At 41.9% G+C, this 15580-nt stretch overlaps 1 protein-coding gene across 15 annotated transcripts in view; it reads right to left on the bottom strand.

Annotated features, from left to right (window-relative positions):
* Window positions 1–15580, bottom strand: part of GBF1 (golgi brefeldin A resistant guanine nucleotide exchange factor 1) — a 140150-nt gene that overhangs the window by 36204 nt on the left and 88366 nt on the right. For all 15 annotated transcript variants that reach the window (XM_075258143.1, XM_075258150.1, XM_075258152.1 and 12 more), the window contains 13 exons: window positions 15119–15260; window positions 14772–15013; window positions 11015–11186; window positions 10591–10802; window positions 10130–10228; window positions 8810–9004; window positions 7544–7730; window positions 7234–7371; window positions 5408–5496; window positions 5084–5286; window positions 4535–4658; window positions 3952–4077; window positions 1950–2032 (listed from right to left, as the gene is read on the bottom strand). In XM_075258143.1, coding sequence (XP_075114244.1) covers window positions 1950–2032; window positions 3952–4077; window positions 4535–4658; window positions 5084–5286; window positions 5408–5496; window positions 7234–7371; window positions 7544–7730; window positions 8810–9004; window positions 10130–10228; window positions 10591–10802; window positions 11015–11186; window positions 14772–15013; window positions 15119–15260 — 2012 coding nt within the window. The remainder of the gene's footprint in view (window positions 1–1949; window positions 2033–3951; window positions 4078–4534; window positions 4659–5083; window positions 5287–5407; window positions 5497–7233; window positions 7372–7543; window positions 7731–8809; window positions 9005–10129; window positions 10229–10590; window positions 10803–11014; window positions 11187–14771; window positions 15014–15118; window positions 15261–15580) is intronic.

Here is a 15580-nt window from a genome sequence, read left to right as displayed (position 1 = left end):
TCTTCACATTGCAAGGGTTAAAATCTTTGTCAAAGATGGAAGTGATTCGTTACAAATGGAGCATGATACAAATATGCCAGCCATAACTTTAGTATATTCACATCTGCATTGGAGCAAGTGAGGATGTTGTACTGCCTACTGTAACAAAAGAAGATGTGATCCACCGCTTGTGAATCAGAGAGACCTGCAGGTAATCCAGATGTAGCTACTACACAGTGTACCTGTACTACAGTACTCCATGTAGGTAGTGCCAGTGCACCGTAGACCTTGCAATCAGATTAACAAGGGTGTGTTAGGAGTTGTAACCATACTAACCTATTAGTGACCTAACCAAAATAGGAGGTCATATCAATTTGTCTTAGAAAGCAAAAGGTCAAGAATAAAGCGAGTGAAACACCGCAGATAACTTTAAATTGAAAATGAAACATATACCATATTGGTATATGGTGTACTTCAAGCAAATTTCTGGTGCAGAACTTGGAACAGAAAATTCACTACAAATTACTATATAATATATGTGAATGGAAGTCTCCAAACACCATGGTGCCTGAACTATAGCTGGTTATACACATTAATGTTGTCCAAACCTGCTGACTGCACATGTCAGAGGAGAGAAGGACCAGACTGTTGTATTTCAACATGTTCAACCCTTTGTTCATGGGGAGATGAGCTGGTTGTCGGAGGAGAATGGCAGCAGCCCTCTCCCCTCTTTACGTTCAAAATATTGAGCCAAGTGTGCATGTGTTCCAGCAACAATTTTTTTTTTCCATAGTAAGATTGTTAATTGTTTGAGCTGCTTGTGAAGAATTAGTTTTTCCAGACTGAACTTAGAAAGCCAGAGCTACCTACGGACAGATGGTCACTGGCTCTACTACAGTGCAGAAGTGTGTGCATCACCCAAGACATTCCAAGACTGACCTTCTTAAGGCTTCTAGCATGAAAAAGAGAAATGAAAGCAGAGGAGTGCCAGAGATCACATCCTGTCTCCTGCGCACAGTAATCCCCTGAGCTTTGAAGTCTCTGGTGTTGGATTTACAGAGCAGACTGGATTTCTGAGCACTTCTTATGGCCTAGCTGCTTATAAACAGCTGTGAGCATTGAAAGAGCCTGGCTTCTTAGCAGCGAGACAAGGTGCAGTGATGACAGAACAGAACTAACAGAAATCTGATCAAATGCTTATGTGGACTGCAGAGTCGAAATGAAAAAGGAAATAAACAGAATATCAAATATTACAATACGCCTGTAATATTCTGGGCCTACATTCCCTTGCTTTTCACAGTACAATCCCTTTACTATTAACAACAAAGTAACATGAAAGATCAGGCTTTTCCAATCTTGCCCAGAAAGATGCTTTTCTGCTGAATTTTACAAAGCTTCCCGTGTTTGGAATTTCACCACTTTCCTTCTGTTTTTGTTCCATTTCCACTAAGCGACCACACAAAAATGAACAGTGTTATTAAACCCTTCATGCTAAAAAAGTTGATAGAAATGGACAGATCTCAGATTGAAAATGATCACTTATCTACAAGTGGGGATCTGACCCCTGGAACCCCCCATGAGTACAAGAAGAGAGTGTGTGTGTATGATTAAGTGTAAATGGTGCAGAATGGCTACTACTGCTATATTAACTGTCTAAGGAACTGATGGAGAAAGCAGAGTACAATGCTCGACCAAGTCTGGCAGTCCCAACAGGTGAATAGAGTAACAGAGCTCAACCGCAGCTCCATTCACTCAGAAGATATAGGGACCCTGTTTGGGAGATGGTTGGGGGGCCCAGCAGTGGGGCATCAGATCAGACATTTGTAGCCTACCCTGTAAATAACCAAGAAACTTCAACCTTGGCCAATATACTTGTAAACATGAATATAATATATATATATATATATATATATATATATATATATATATATATATATATATTCAGCAATGGAACTTAGATTTCAACTTACTTGATGGCATGGTAAATATCTTCAAGCATATCTTGGTCAAAATCTTTTCCACCATTGACTCCTTTCAAATTTTTCCTAAACTCCTAAAGAAAAAAAAATATAAATAAAAAAATTATACACACATACACGTATACACATATCACCATAGCATCAGCATATTACAGAAATTATCAAGCAGAGAGAAAAAAAAAAGAAAAAAAACAAGCGAAACAAAATGGGACAAAAGGTGGAAGGTCCGTACTCATAGGAGCTCTGTGACATGTATTGCAAACTAAGCATGATTTTAAAAATTAAAAGTTAATTGTAGTCAATCAAGAAAATGAATTTAATGAACAAAATAGAAATCTTATGAATAGTTTGTTATGACCGGCCTTTGGAGGAGGAGTCATGATATGGCCCCCACAGGCCCTCGATCTAACAAATCCTGGTTTGAGCAGCCAGGCCTATTCCACGGCTTTTTGGAAGCTTCTATAACAGCTTCTTTCAAGCACTTGTTTCTAATGTTAGAAGAACTCACAGCTGGGAATACTGAATAGTATACCAAAATTCAGACTATAAAACTGAAGGCGCATGTTGTAGAAAAGCAGCGTTTTTGCTTTAAAGTTAAAGCTAGGAGTGACTTCAAAAGAAATAAGAAAGCACTTAAACTTCTCCATTATACTAAATCCACTCCTAGCTTTGACGCTAAACAAAACACACAATGCTTCCTCACAACATGAGGCCTCCATCTAAGGGTAAGTTCACACGGTGGAAACATTTTCCCTCATGCGACTTTTCCATGTGGCTGGCTGCAGCATCCCACTCCTGATTGGGCCCAGATGAATGGGCGTAATCAGGAGGGAGTCTCGAGCCGCGGACGCTGTGCCTGACTCTGCCACGGAATCCGCAGGAAGATAGGGGATGTCGCTTTTTCTCCCGAAAAAAAAATTGCTAGTGGGGGGGGGGGGGAAGGAAGGGACTGCGCCAATGAATGGGAGACTGTTATGCAGGCGGATTTTGAGACAGATTCCGTGTCAAAATCCGCCTACAAAATACTCCATGTGAACATACCCTAAGCCCGCTAAATTTATACCGATTGGTAACCTGTTATATGTAATGACCAGAAAACTTTACTTCCCCCTCCCTTAAAAGGGTTTTCCTGGTAGAAATGTATTTATGTATTTTCTTAAGAAAAGTCTGTTAGTGCTAGTAATGGATTAATAAGTAAACCCATATACCTTTAGCAGAGTTTGTAGTGATTTCTGGGAGTCTCTGGCAGCTGCTCTGCATTTGTTTACAGGTGTAACTTCCTGAAGTGCAGCTTCCTGTTCACCTTCCACACTAGTTCCCTCTCACTCTCACTGCATTCCACCCCCCTCCCTGTCTTCCTACATAAGTTATCCCACCCTCTACTAAGCCCTCCCCAAGTCTCCCTAGCTAAGCTATCCCACCCACTACTAGTTCCTCGCAGTTTCCCCTAGCTATCTATTCTACCCACTACTAGCAGAGAGGAAGATGGAAGAGGGGTAATGGCTACATTCAGTTTTGGAGGCGGGGAAACAATGTCACTGAATTATCAGAAAGTGTCCCTGGGGCGGTCATATGGGTAACCGTAGATTTTTATTTTTTTTAAAGAAAATCTAAGTAAATTAGAAGTTAGGCAGGGGGAGCAGGTTTATATTAGGGGCTAATTCTCAGTTTATCTTGGACAACCTCTTTAACATACCCCTTTTTAGCTTGCTTTTACTCATTATTCCCCTTCCTTCTCTTTCTCTTCTATTGTTTCACCAACCTTTTCCTGGCCCTTTTAGGGTCCTGGATTTCTTCTCAGACTACACTTTTTTTTTTTTTTTTTTTTTTAACACACACACACACACACACACACACACACACACACACACACACACACACACACACACACACACACACACACACACACACACACACACACACACACACACACACACCAGATCAATGGCACAAGGAAACAAATAAAATGAGAGAAGACACAGTATGATCTCACCTCCAGAGTCATTGGCACGTTCTGCTTGCGGACATTGTGATTGTGTTGATCAGTATTAAGCATGATGACTGCATATGCTAAAGCAAAGCAGGCATCACTATTTGCAAAAGGAGTTCCATTAGAGCTCTGAAAAAAAAAAAGAAGAAAAGAACATTATACAGTACTTTACTTCTTAAGGGGGTTTTCTCATGTCAGCCAGGTTGTATGCAGTATCTGCTTCTCACTTCCTGTATTTCTCTCCCTCCCCCTCCCTCCTGCTGAAGTGGACACAGAACACTTCAGCAGGTCAGATAATCTGCAGATTCTTGTACAGAACAAAAAGTGTTCTGTGTATTTACATAGTCAGATTTATCAGATAACTGCAATGATCTGAACAGATGAGTGAGTGACGTCACTTGTCCTGTAGGTCCATGGTTATAGCAACACTGTGTAAACAATGTGAGGAATAAATTCACATAGCTGGCAAACAAGGCAGAATTTCTAAAGCAATATATTTAGGAAAAGGCTTCAATTTACATAAGCTACCAGTATAGATAGGCTCCTTCAGATGGGACAACCCCTTTAAAATCATTTGTTTCTTTACCCTCCAATGCTCCGTGAAGACCTCCAGTAACCTGTGAATCACAGGCGCTTCGCCTGGTAAACGGAAGGCTTCCAGGTAAAGTCGTAAAGCTTCATCCACTCTCAAGCCTTGGAACTGAAACGTTCTGAATGGAATAAAAGTGAATAAAATATGACTAGCACACAAAAAAAAGTCTATGTCAAAGGTCTATAAATGATCAATGTTAGGTCAGATTCCCGAAACCCTGCTCCACTGGATGAAGGTAAGGCAATAGATCCCAAATGTACAAATTTCTACTATACTGAAGTAACAGAAGGTTGTCCTAAGTCACCTGACTCAGGTTGTTATATGTTCATATACCTTTTTTCTACCATATGGAATAGGGCAGCTTCCTGAGCCAAGTATACTGCACAGAATGCATTAGGTACTCTCTGTGGGAGGTGAAAACCACTTTATATAGGATATAAATTTCTCCTCAAGAAGCACCTTGCATGCATTGTGAACGCACCCAGTTTTGTCTGATCAATAAAAAGTTTACCATAAATTGATAACCCAGCTTCTATCACTCACCCCACAAAGCTCTCAAGTAGATCCATGCTCTTGCGATCACTTATAAATTCTCCAATCATTTTTTTATCCAGCCTTGGGTTCTCCCTGAGCCACTGAGCTACCTCCTTGTTATCCATCGGTGTTGCCAACAGATTCTTTTCTTGAAGAAACTGTATTCCCTTTTTGGATTTTTGATTAAATTGCTCAGTTCCAGTTATGAGGAGCTAGGGAAACAGCCACAAACAGAAATGATATGATATCTGGTATAATGCGCCATAAAAAAAAAAAAAAAAAAAAAAAAAAAAAAAAAAACACACCACACATGGAAAAGCTTGCCAAAGTTACCTTTTTCTTGTTCTTTATATCATTCAGCTCTTGTACTTTAGGAAGGGATGATGAAAAGCGAGGTGGTTTCTTCTGAGTCTTCTTGTCAGCTAAAAAGACACCAGCAGATAATGTATGCAGCGGTGAAAACAAACCTAAAAGAACCTGAAACTTTTCATTACATTAAGATTACAATATGTTCAACAGTCAGGAAGAACAGGGGATGAAGGAGAGTCTGCAGATACAGACTATGAGCTGTTATGGGCAGACTGTACCTCTGCAAAAAAAAATTTAAGTGTGTGATCTGAATTTGCGTGTGTCCATGCATGCATGTGTACGTCCGATCACAAAGAACATTCTGGTGTCTAATGCACAATACATTGATCCAGATAACCTCAAGTAAAAAATAGTTGAAGCCTGGTCCGCAGTGCTGCCAAGCAATAGCTCCCGTATGATACAGTATATAGCAAAGGAAGCAGCAAGAAGAAAACAGTTGAGAGATCACATGTAGTATACCATAGTGGGACATGTGAGTTTTAATTTTCGGGTGGAGTGTACCTTTAGTGGATAACTAGATGGTCTGATTATGATAAACACTGAAAATGGACTAAAATCAATGGACTAAAATCTTGCTAACTTGTCCAACTCTTTTTGATCCAGCTATTTCAGCTATAAAGAGTGAACATCCAACAGACCCTATTACAGTCTGTTGGTCCATTGCTCTGGTCCTCTGTCAGACCAGAAGAATGGAAACCTAGTGTTCGTGTGAACATGGCGTAATCTGCATTTGGACCTCTCAACATGTCCCCAATGGCAGGATAGTGTAACACTGAAGATTTGTACTTGCCTAATGACCTAAAGGCTTGGCTCTCATCTCATTAAGTAGTGGTGTCCTCACCTACCAAACTTGCTCCTGGAATTCCCTGTCGGCCTACATGTACTTAAACCTGTTCTTGAGTCTCTCTTTGGTTGAGCAATGTATTAGTTTACCCGCTCATGATGGATTGCTGGACTCCTCCAGATTTTGTCTGTCCTGTTACCTGCTGGCCTAGGGTTTCTGCAACATATCTGTTACCTGTGGCCTTTGGTCTTTAATTACCTTTTCTGTGTCCTGCGTTTAATTCCTATCTTACAACCAGATTTTATTGTATTAATTTATTCTAATACCTATTCTGCATGTCCCGTTTTTTAGCCAGTGTACACACTTTGCATTTTATCTGTTTCAGTGTCGCAGTGAACCACAGTCCCGAAATGCCTGGTTGGCTGCTACCAAAACTATACCACCTTAGGAGTAAGTGACCTAACAGACTGCCTGTAGTGAAGTCCATATTCTCATATGGGAGTTAAAATGGTTAAAAATGGGGTGTCTGACAATGATCTTAGAGGTGGGCCCTAGCCAAACCTATTTGGTAGCACAGTGGGTCTATAATCAGGTGCCTGTTACAGATTGGATAGTTGAAGAATGTCAACATGCCTGATCCTATTGCTCTTTAGTGTTATATGCTGATCTGAAGCATTACTCTCTCCCTTCTCCCCATTAGAACACATGCACCAACAGATCATGCAGGAGCATGGTGGTAAAACTGACACCTAATGAGCCCTATGATCCTACAGGAAACGGTTTACCTGATGAACCAAACGACCACATTGAATCATGCATTCATACATTATACATACAAAAAAAAATACATACAAATTTTTTTTTTATTTTTATTTATTTATTTTTTTTACACACACACACACACACACACACACACACACACACACACACACACACACACACACACACACACACACACACACCTCTACTTTTAACAGAAAATACATGGTTTGCATCAACCACTCACCTCTATCATTGCCATCCTCTGCCTCCTGCACACCTAGGTTCATCTGATCAGCCATAAGATGACCACTTGTTGGTGGTCGTGCTCCCAGGCACTCTGTGTTAATGTTGGTTGAAGTTTCTTCTACGAGCTGTTCAGTACCTTATTAAAAGAAAGGCCCCAAAGTTGTAATAGGTTTGCAATATTATGGGTGTGTTTTCTAACATTTACTAAAAATTTCCAAATTGTCATTTCCCAAGTAAACATGCTCTAGTAAGCATCAAATAAGGCTGACATTCATAAGGAACTAAACACAAAATACTACAGGACTTACTATTTCCAGGATCTTCAGATACTTCTGTGCCATCAGCAACATTTTTGGAAGCTTCTTTTTTGTCCTGTAATGTGTTGCTTAATATCTTAGCCTGACAGTGAGCTTCTGTGCTGTCAATAACTGTCAGCAGAGCTTCCAGGGAGAGCAAATGAGTGGTATACAGCTGGCCAGACACTGGAAATGCATTCTTAAGGCAAAAGAAACACAAATATACAGCATAAGACAGGCAAGAAATACGAAAGAAAATTAACTAGATATTGCATATTTTGCCAATGCAGAAATGAACTCCTCAGAGCAATGGAAGTGTCCGCATTGCTCCAAAGAGCCATTATTTATAATGACAAATACAGTAATCTCTGCAACAGAGGCACAGATTCCCAAAAGCAAGCACTGATTCACGTGATCAATATATCTGCAGGGCTGGCTTGAGCTGGATTCTGGTGACAGACTCCCTTTTAAAAGGAACCAGTCTTCAAGTTCATGCCGCCTGACCGTGCCCCTGGTAATAGAGGGCTTGAGTATCAAAGCAAAATACTTTTATATAATCTGGGAACAGAGAGAAGGGTCCACTGTACAGGTTTTATCAGCCATGTTTTCTTGACAAGTCTTTCCTTATTCACAAACAGAGACTTGTCATTAAATTTGAGAAGAACAGGGAGAAACCGCACAGTGGACTTTTCTGCATTTCCTTGACTCATCTGAAAAATCTAATTTCTCTGAAATGTGGCAATGTTTTATTGTAAAATATAGCTCTCTAAGGTGACTGCTTATTTCATGCTGCTTCTAGTTTGTGCAGCATGAACTTGATAAGTTCCCCTTAAAGAGCACCCTACACCATCTGCAATTCACTGCATTCACTGATTCCAGAATAGCTGGAATTTTTTTTCTCTGACCCTTCCAGTCTCTGAGCAATCATTTGTTAATTTCAGTACAATGAAGCTCCCTATTATCAGGTGGTGGGTTGTAGGATGGAGCAGATAGTCTGAGACCACCCACCTGACAGAGGTCATAATTGTGCTAAAATTAACAGCTACAATGCTTGGAAACTGTAGGAATTAGAGCAAAAAAAAGAAAAAACAAACCCCAAAATGACTAATTCTCTATATATGCTGGAATCCGTGGAGCAGGTCTATTAAAAAATGCAAAGTGCTGGGGTTGGTGTAGGTGGTGAAACGTACTTGGGAACAGACAGGCTCATTTAAAATTCTCTGTAATAAGCATTTACTGGAGAAAGACTATAAATATGTAACATAAGTATCAACAGACCTTGGAGAGAAGTTTGGTAAGATCTTCAAAGAGGTTGGAGCAATAGTAATCACAGTCATAGTTGATGTACAGCTCAGTTACAAAGCTGGGTATCCTCCAGAGCTGTACAATGGCCTCAAGTGCCATTTCTTTCATCTCATATGGCATCTTTGGATTTTCTATGGTAATGATATCCATTAACTTCTTTATGTACATCTATTAATAAAGAGGAAAGAAGGTGGAAAACTGTTTATTCTCATAAACTTGTGACCCCTATAATTTATTACTATATACTTCCACCTATATTCTACTTAATCATAATAAGGGTCTGACAAATACCAGTATATATTAGCATCCATTTGGGGCACTGTAAGCACCAAGTAATGTTTTGGAAAATGTCCAAGCACAATTGTAATAGGTCTTTAGTACAAGTTGTGCTTAGTGCTAGGTCTTTGCAGCTTCTAGGTGTTACACTACATAGCAAGCTACAGAATACTGTCTGATAAATCCAATAGATTGGCTGTCTGATAAGCTTGACCTCCCTTGAGCAATCTTCTAAGCTGATTTATGATCAAATTGAAGAACAACATTGATTTTGTCATGAACCAGTTTAGAAAATCATTCAGGAGAGTAAAAAGGTTGTTAAAAGGTGGTTTTCAGGACTTATGAATTGGTTACCCCAGGCTGATCAGCTGTTTGAGGAGGCGACCGTGTACGTGAACGCTGCAGCCTCTTCAGTACTTACCAAGCAAAGCCATTTGTACAGTGGCCGTACTTGGTATTGTAGCTCAGCCCATTCACTAGAATAGGAGTGGGCTGCGACCAAACCATGTGACCAATGAATGAGACATCAACCTAGCCTATGAAGCGGAAAACCGCACTCATTTCCACTGTCGTTACACGGATCTGATCCATAGGGGTCCCGGATGTGGGACCTTAAGGTCTAGTTCACACAGGGTTCCGCGTGAACACATTCCATCACGGCTGCCGTGACAGGATGATGGTGCAGTGCACTGGCATCCTGTCGCGGCTTTCCTCTCCGGATTAGGCCCAAATGAACGGACCTAGTCCGGAGAATGGCGTCACAAGGCAGACACCATGGCTGAATCAGCCGCAGAATCCGCCTGAAGAAAGGGCAGGTCACTTTTTCCGCGAGCGGAAACAAACCGCTCTTGGAAAAAGGAAATGACCGGCTCCCATTCATTTCAATGGGAGGCGCCAGGATTTTAACACCGATTCCGCGTCAAAATCCTAACCATTTTGCCCCAAGATAGGCCGCCAACAATTAAAGCCCAAGAACACCCCTTCAAAACAGCATAAAACAAATATATATGTATTTACCTCCATTTGAAACTTCAGATGCTCTCTCATACTTTCAAAGAGAAGGAAACATGCCCGTAAGGAAGCAGAGTATAGATTTAAGCGTTCACCACTTAAGAGCTGCAGATACGAAGAAAACAATGGTGATTAAGAAGGAATGATGACAATCTGTAAAAAGTTACTAAGCAAATGTAATATACAAAACAATCTACGGTACTTTACAAGATTTACAGTACAGACAAGCATGAGAATTTCCACGGATGTAAAAGTTAATAAAATTGTATTTAATGTGAATAAAATAAAATTTAGACACTTGCTGCCAACAGCAACCTCAGGTCAGTTACTTTCTAAATGGAATATAACGGTTGTTAGAGGCAACATAGGCAGCTATTCTGTTAAAGACACTTTTGATAATAAAGCCCACCCCACAACCAACTGTGTCAAGGTCTCTAGAAAATACCATTAAAATTTTATCTTACTACCTGAAACAAGTGTCGGCAAAGCTCATCCTTCACAAGTCCCAAGAGGGAAAAATAGTTTGCAATGGGTGCACACTCCAAAGCTACTGTGATAAGCTGTAAACCCATGTGAATCATCACTTCAGAGTTATGGCGGTCATGGGGGTTGGTAAGCGAAATGAGAAAGCGGAACAATTCCCGAATACAAGGAAGACTATATGGGACTAAGACAGCACCTAAAAAGGAAAAATCGTAATGGTTAGAGAGCAAGAGATGTAGAAAATAAAAATTATCAGATTACTACCTGTTAGAGATTACAGGTAAAAACATTTTAAACCTTCACTTTTACTAAGTTCTCTCTTTCAATGATCTCATTGAGCACTTGGCCGAATTGTTAAGTCTAGGTTCACAGGCAGAACAATAGGACCCCTATTTTTCCACCTCTCACCTTCTTTCTGTGAAGACTGTGGTGTAAATCTAACTCCCCGAGGATTGACATAATCCATGTCATGAACAGAGGCAGAGTCTGAATGGTCAGCTATTGAGGAGCTGTCTTCTAGAACTTCAGGGATGGATTCGACTGAGGCAGATTGTGTTTTTCTACCCAAAAATTCTTCATTCTTCAAATGGAACAAAATGGATCCATGTATTAGTAAAAGTAGGCTTAGATTTTATGTTATGCTAATGTACAAAACTACATAAATACATTTAAGGAGTTTGTCTCACGTCTGGACCTCTACTAAGTCATATCAGCGTTCCCCAATTCCTTTATGAGCGAAAGCAGAGAAGTGTTGTGTAGAACCAGAACTCAGCCTCGCAGTTAGAAAGCTTAGAGTCACCTGAATCAAACAGGGTTTCCCACATGTGAATGCAAAAAGGGTGGTGCTTTTTCTCCAAAGAGGAAGACAGCAACATCCTTGTTGCGCCAAAATGCTTAATTCTATATGCAAGAAAACGGCAATCTCTCAGCAACATGGAAATGGATAAAAATCAAAAATACACTCAAAAATGTTTCCTTTAGGAATTTCAGGGTCAAACACCATACTACAGGGGTCCCTAACCACCGGTCCGCGGACCGGGTCGCGGGGCATTCTGCACCGGTCCGCGTACAGGCAGCGAGGAGTCAGCAGCTGCTGTGGAGTGTGTGAACACTGACGCTTGGTTGTTGCTCATCGGGATAAGGTGAGCAAAGTGGGGGGTTGAGCCGGGACCTGCTGTGTGTCCGGGATTCTAGTACTATTCAGGACATGCAGTCTTGGCTCCACCCCGCACTCGCCTACCAAACTTTGGGCAACTACATTATACGTCACTTGTCCCTGTGACATGTAATGCAGCTGTAGTGAGGCTGTAGTGAAGTTAATAGCAGCATTAGGAGTGATATCCGTCATCAGTAGCCATGTTCATAACAGTGTCAGTTGTCAGTAGCCATCTTCATAACTTGCAGTGTCCGTCATCAGTAGAGATGAGCGAACACCATTCAACACAGGGAGAGACAGTAAAAGGACCCAAAAAGAGATCCTGGGAGGGGGCAAGGGTGGGATGAGTCTGTTGGGAAGATTGGGCATGTTGGGAGGAAGGAGTGGCAGACTCTTGGGTATGAACACCACTGCAGGTAGTGGCTGACTGGCTGCTGGAAAAGCAGCTGGAAGCATTAGCCGCTAGCCATTGTAACACCTGTTCCTGGTGCTCAGGCCTGGTCTGCGTTGTACCCTGCACTCTGTTTAACGCAGCTGTCACATCCGGAATTGTGATGAGCGCGTGATAATGTTTCTAGTCCAGTGGAAAGGATGGGATAGGATTTCACATAAGTCTGTCACCCATGGAAACTCATGGTGCAGAAACTGAGGGAGCTGACTTTGATGAACCCTTGGATTTTGGAGATGAAACTCCATCAAAGGTCTCTGCTGTGCCAAAGTGGGAGCACAAGCGCCACACTTTAACCAGTAGCTCGTGTAAATTGGGGTACGTTCTTAGAAACCGTTGCACCAATAATTTGAAAACGTGGGCCATGTGTGGACCGTGTTTGAGTCTGGCAAGCTCCAGATCTGCTACCAGGTTCCAGCTGTTATCACATACGCCAACCTGCCTGGGCCCAGGTGTAGCGGGGCAAAAAAGATTGCCATCTCATCCAGGATGGCATCCCTGACCTCGGAGGCAGTGTGCTGTCTGTCCCCCAAGCTGATGAGCTTCAGCACAGCCTGCTGAAGTCTCCCCACGCCAGTGTTGCAGCGTTTCTAGCTCATAGCTGGGGTTGATTTAACGGCGGAGGAGGAGGGTGGTGTTTCAGCACTCCTGCCAGGAATATTGGATGGGGAGACAAGGCAGGCTGCCACAGTTTGTGACCCGGTCCCAGTCTCAACTACATTCAGCCAGTGTGCCATGATTGAGATGTAGCGTCCCTGGCCGCATGCACTTGGCCACGAGTCGGTGGTCAAGGGGAACTTTGTGCAAAGCGCAGAACTTAGGGCCCGCCTCATGTTACGGGACAAGTGCTGGTGCAAGGCTCATCTCACCCCAAGGGCCAAAAACACTGTTTGTGCAAGTCTGAACTAACTTAAAGGGCCTAAAACTCTGCTGGTAAAAGGCTGAAGTCATCTGAAGGGCCTCAATCTCTGCTGGTAGCTCAGCTTAAGGGACTCTATAACTTAATTTGGAAGGGCTCACGTTAAGGGCCAGAAAAGTGAATTTTGGAAGGTCTTACCACATCTCTCTCACACACACACACACACACACACACACACACACACACGTCCACAATGACAGTTCAGGGTGGGCACTGTTGAATTTCTCATTGCCTATTCTAACTGTGGTTGTCATGGGCAACGTGATTTAAAGGGGTGCTTGTTAATGTTTCTTTAGTTTAAAATTTGGATTTCTGTCCATACAATTGTGGAGGAAAGAAGGTTTCCAGGTATTTTCCCACTTTCATAGAGGTTTTTTTGAGTGTGGAAAGTGTGTAGTTGATAGGCTGTGATAGTGGGGTAAAACAGTGACTTGGGCTTGTTAGATGCCCCCAGACATGCTTCCCCTGCTGTTCCAGTTGCATTGCAGAGGTGTTATCATTTGCTGAGGTGTCATAGTGGACTTGGTGACCCTCCTGAGTCGAATAGTGGTTTCCCCTGAAATGAACGTTTTTTTTCCCATAGACTATAATGGGATTCGATATTCATTCAAATAGTCGAATATTGAGGGGCTATTCGAAACAAATATCGAATATCTCACTGTTCGCTCACCTCTATTTATATACTTACCCTGGGTTTTATTGCAGGCAAAACACTTGTTTCCAGGTTAGTTTACAACATGTGGTCATGTGATCTGAACCAATAGCCGTCTCTGAGTAGCTCCACTTCTACCCACCTTTAACTATGTAACCTGTTGTTTGTTCCCAATAGAACCCTGGGGTAAGTGTAACCCTCCCTGGAGATCCTCTTTAATTTTAAAGAGGCTGTCCAGGGAATTTACATTAACTTACCTGATCGGGGAGACCCTTGATGGGACCTGTGGGTTCCACTCTTGTCCCAACCCCTGGGTCATGTGATTGAAAACAATGCTGTGCCCCCTTCCTCCTCTCTTCATCTCACAAATAATTACAGTACCTGCTTTATGGAGAATGGGATAGTAATCCAGACCCCATAGCACAGGTGGTTAACTGAGGGAGGGGGGAAGGGGGCGGAGTGCCATAGCATGTTCCCTGGGATCCATCATCAAGAGGCTGCCAGATTAGTTAAACTAATCTTAATCCACAGACAACCCCTTTAAGGGTATGTTCATATGGCGGAAAATGGATTCCGTGTGTGAACATACAGCGCGGCTAGCTGTGACGGAATGGCGATGCAGTGCGCTGGCATTACGCTCCGGATTAGGCTTGAATGAATGTCGAATATTTGAATAAGTCGAATATTGAGCTGCTATTCAAAACTAACAACGAATATTTTACTCACTCATCTCTAGTCATCAGTAATCTACACCCCCATGCTTAACCACGCCCCCAACCACACCCCTTCCCACCCCCACCGGACCATAGAAAAATTGTCTTGCTGAAACTGGTCCCTGGTGGAAAAAAAATTGGGGACCACTACCACATTACACCCACTCATTTAATATCATGTACGAGTATTACTATGTACGAGTAATACATACTCATATGAATGGCAGTCTAATGAATTAAATTCATTAGAACAAGTGAAATAATCAGACATTTCTACCTTCTGATCCTCCTGGTTTTGTGCTTCTGGTGAATAAAGTTCTCCAGGAGATTGTAAAGCAGCAGCAGCAACAGAGCTTGCATTATCCATTTCGGACAGATCTTCCTTTGATGTAGCTTGCGATGACAACCCGATCCCACTGTCAGCTGTTGGGGTGACTGCAGATGATGTGGCCTCAGAACTAGCGCCTGAGGTGGGAGATGTAGCATCTGGAGAGGCAGGCTCCACGAAAGGAATCCCCCCTAAAAAAGGAAAACTAAGTAAGCTACCAAGAAACTTTACTTTATATATAGGATCATAAAAGAAATATAAAATAATGGCAATGACTAATAAATTTATACTGCTACCTGTAGAGAAGCCATTTGACAAAGTCTGGTGAGAGGATTCTGCACCAGCCATAGCCTTGGTTATGTGACGTGGAGGTCTTGGAGATCTCTTCTGCTTTTTCCATTTTGAGGAGTCGCTAGCTCCACCAGCTCTCATTTTCAACTGTGAAGATGACACCACATAAAAGTTAACATTGCAGTCCTTCCACATACCCCACATTAACCATTTCAAAGCTTTCCAGACATGCTTTCCAAATGCACCCCACCTGTAAGAACAATCTAAAAAATGAGTCAAATAGCAAAAAGCTAAGAACACGAAAACAAAGAATTACAAAAATATGACAATAGTATTGGACCAGTTTTCCAAAACCAGAGCAACAACTTAAGGGGTTTTGTAATGGGTGCATGGCGGCTCAGTCCTATTCACTTCAATAGAGCAGAATTGGAAAGCCAAGGATAGGCATGGCGTCATTTTTAGAAGAA

The sequence above is a fragment of the Leptodactylus fuscus genome, chromosome 10, assembly GCF_031893055.1.
Source record: "Leptodactylus fuscus isolate aLepFus1 chromosome 10, aLepFus1.hap2, whole genome shotgun sequence".
Lineage (NCBI taxonomy): Eukaryota > Metazoa > Chordata > Amphibia > Anura > Leptodactylidae > Leptodactylus > Leptodactylus fuscus.
The sequence above is the reverse complement of the archived record's forward strand: the minus strand, read 5'-3'. Positions and strand labels throughout refer to the sequence as shown.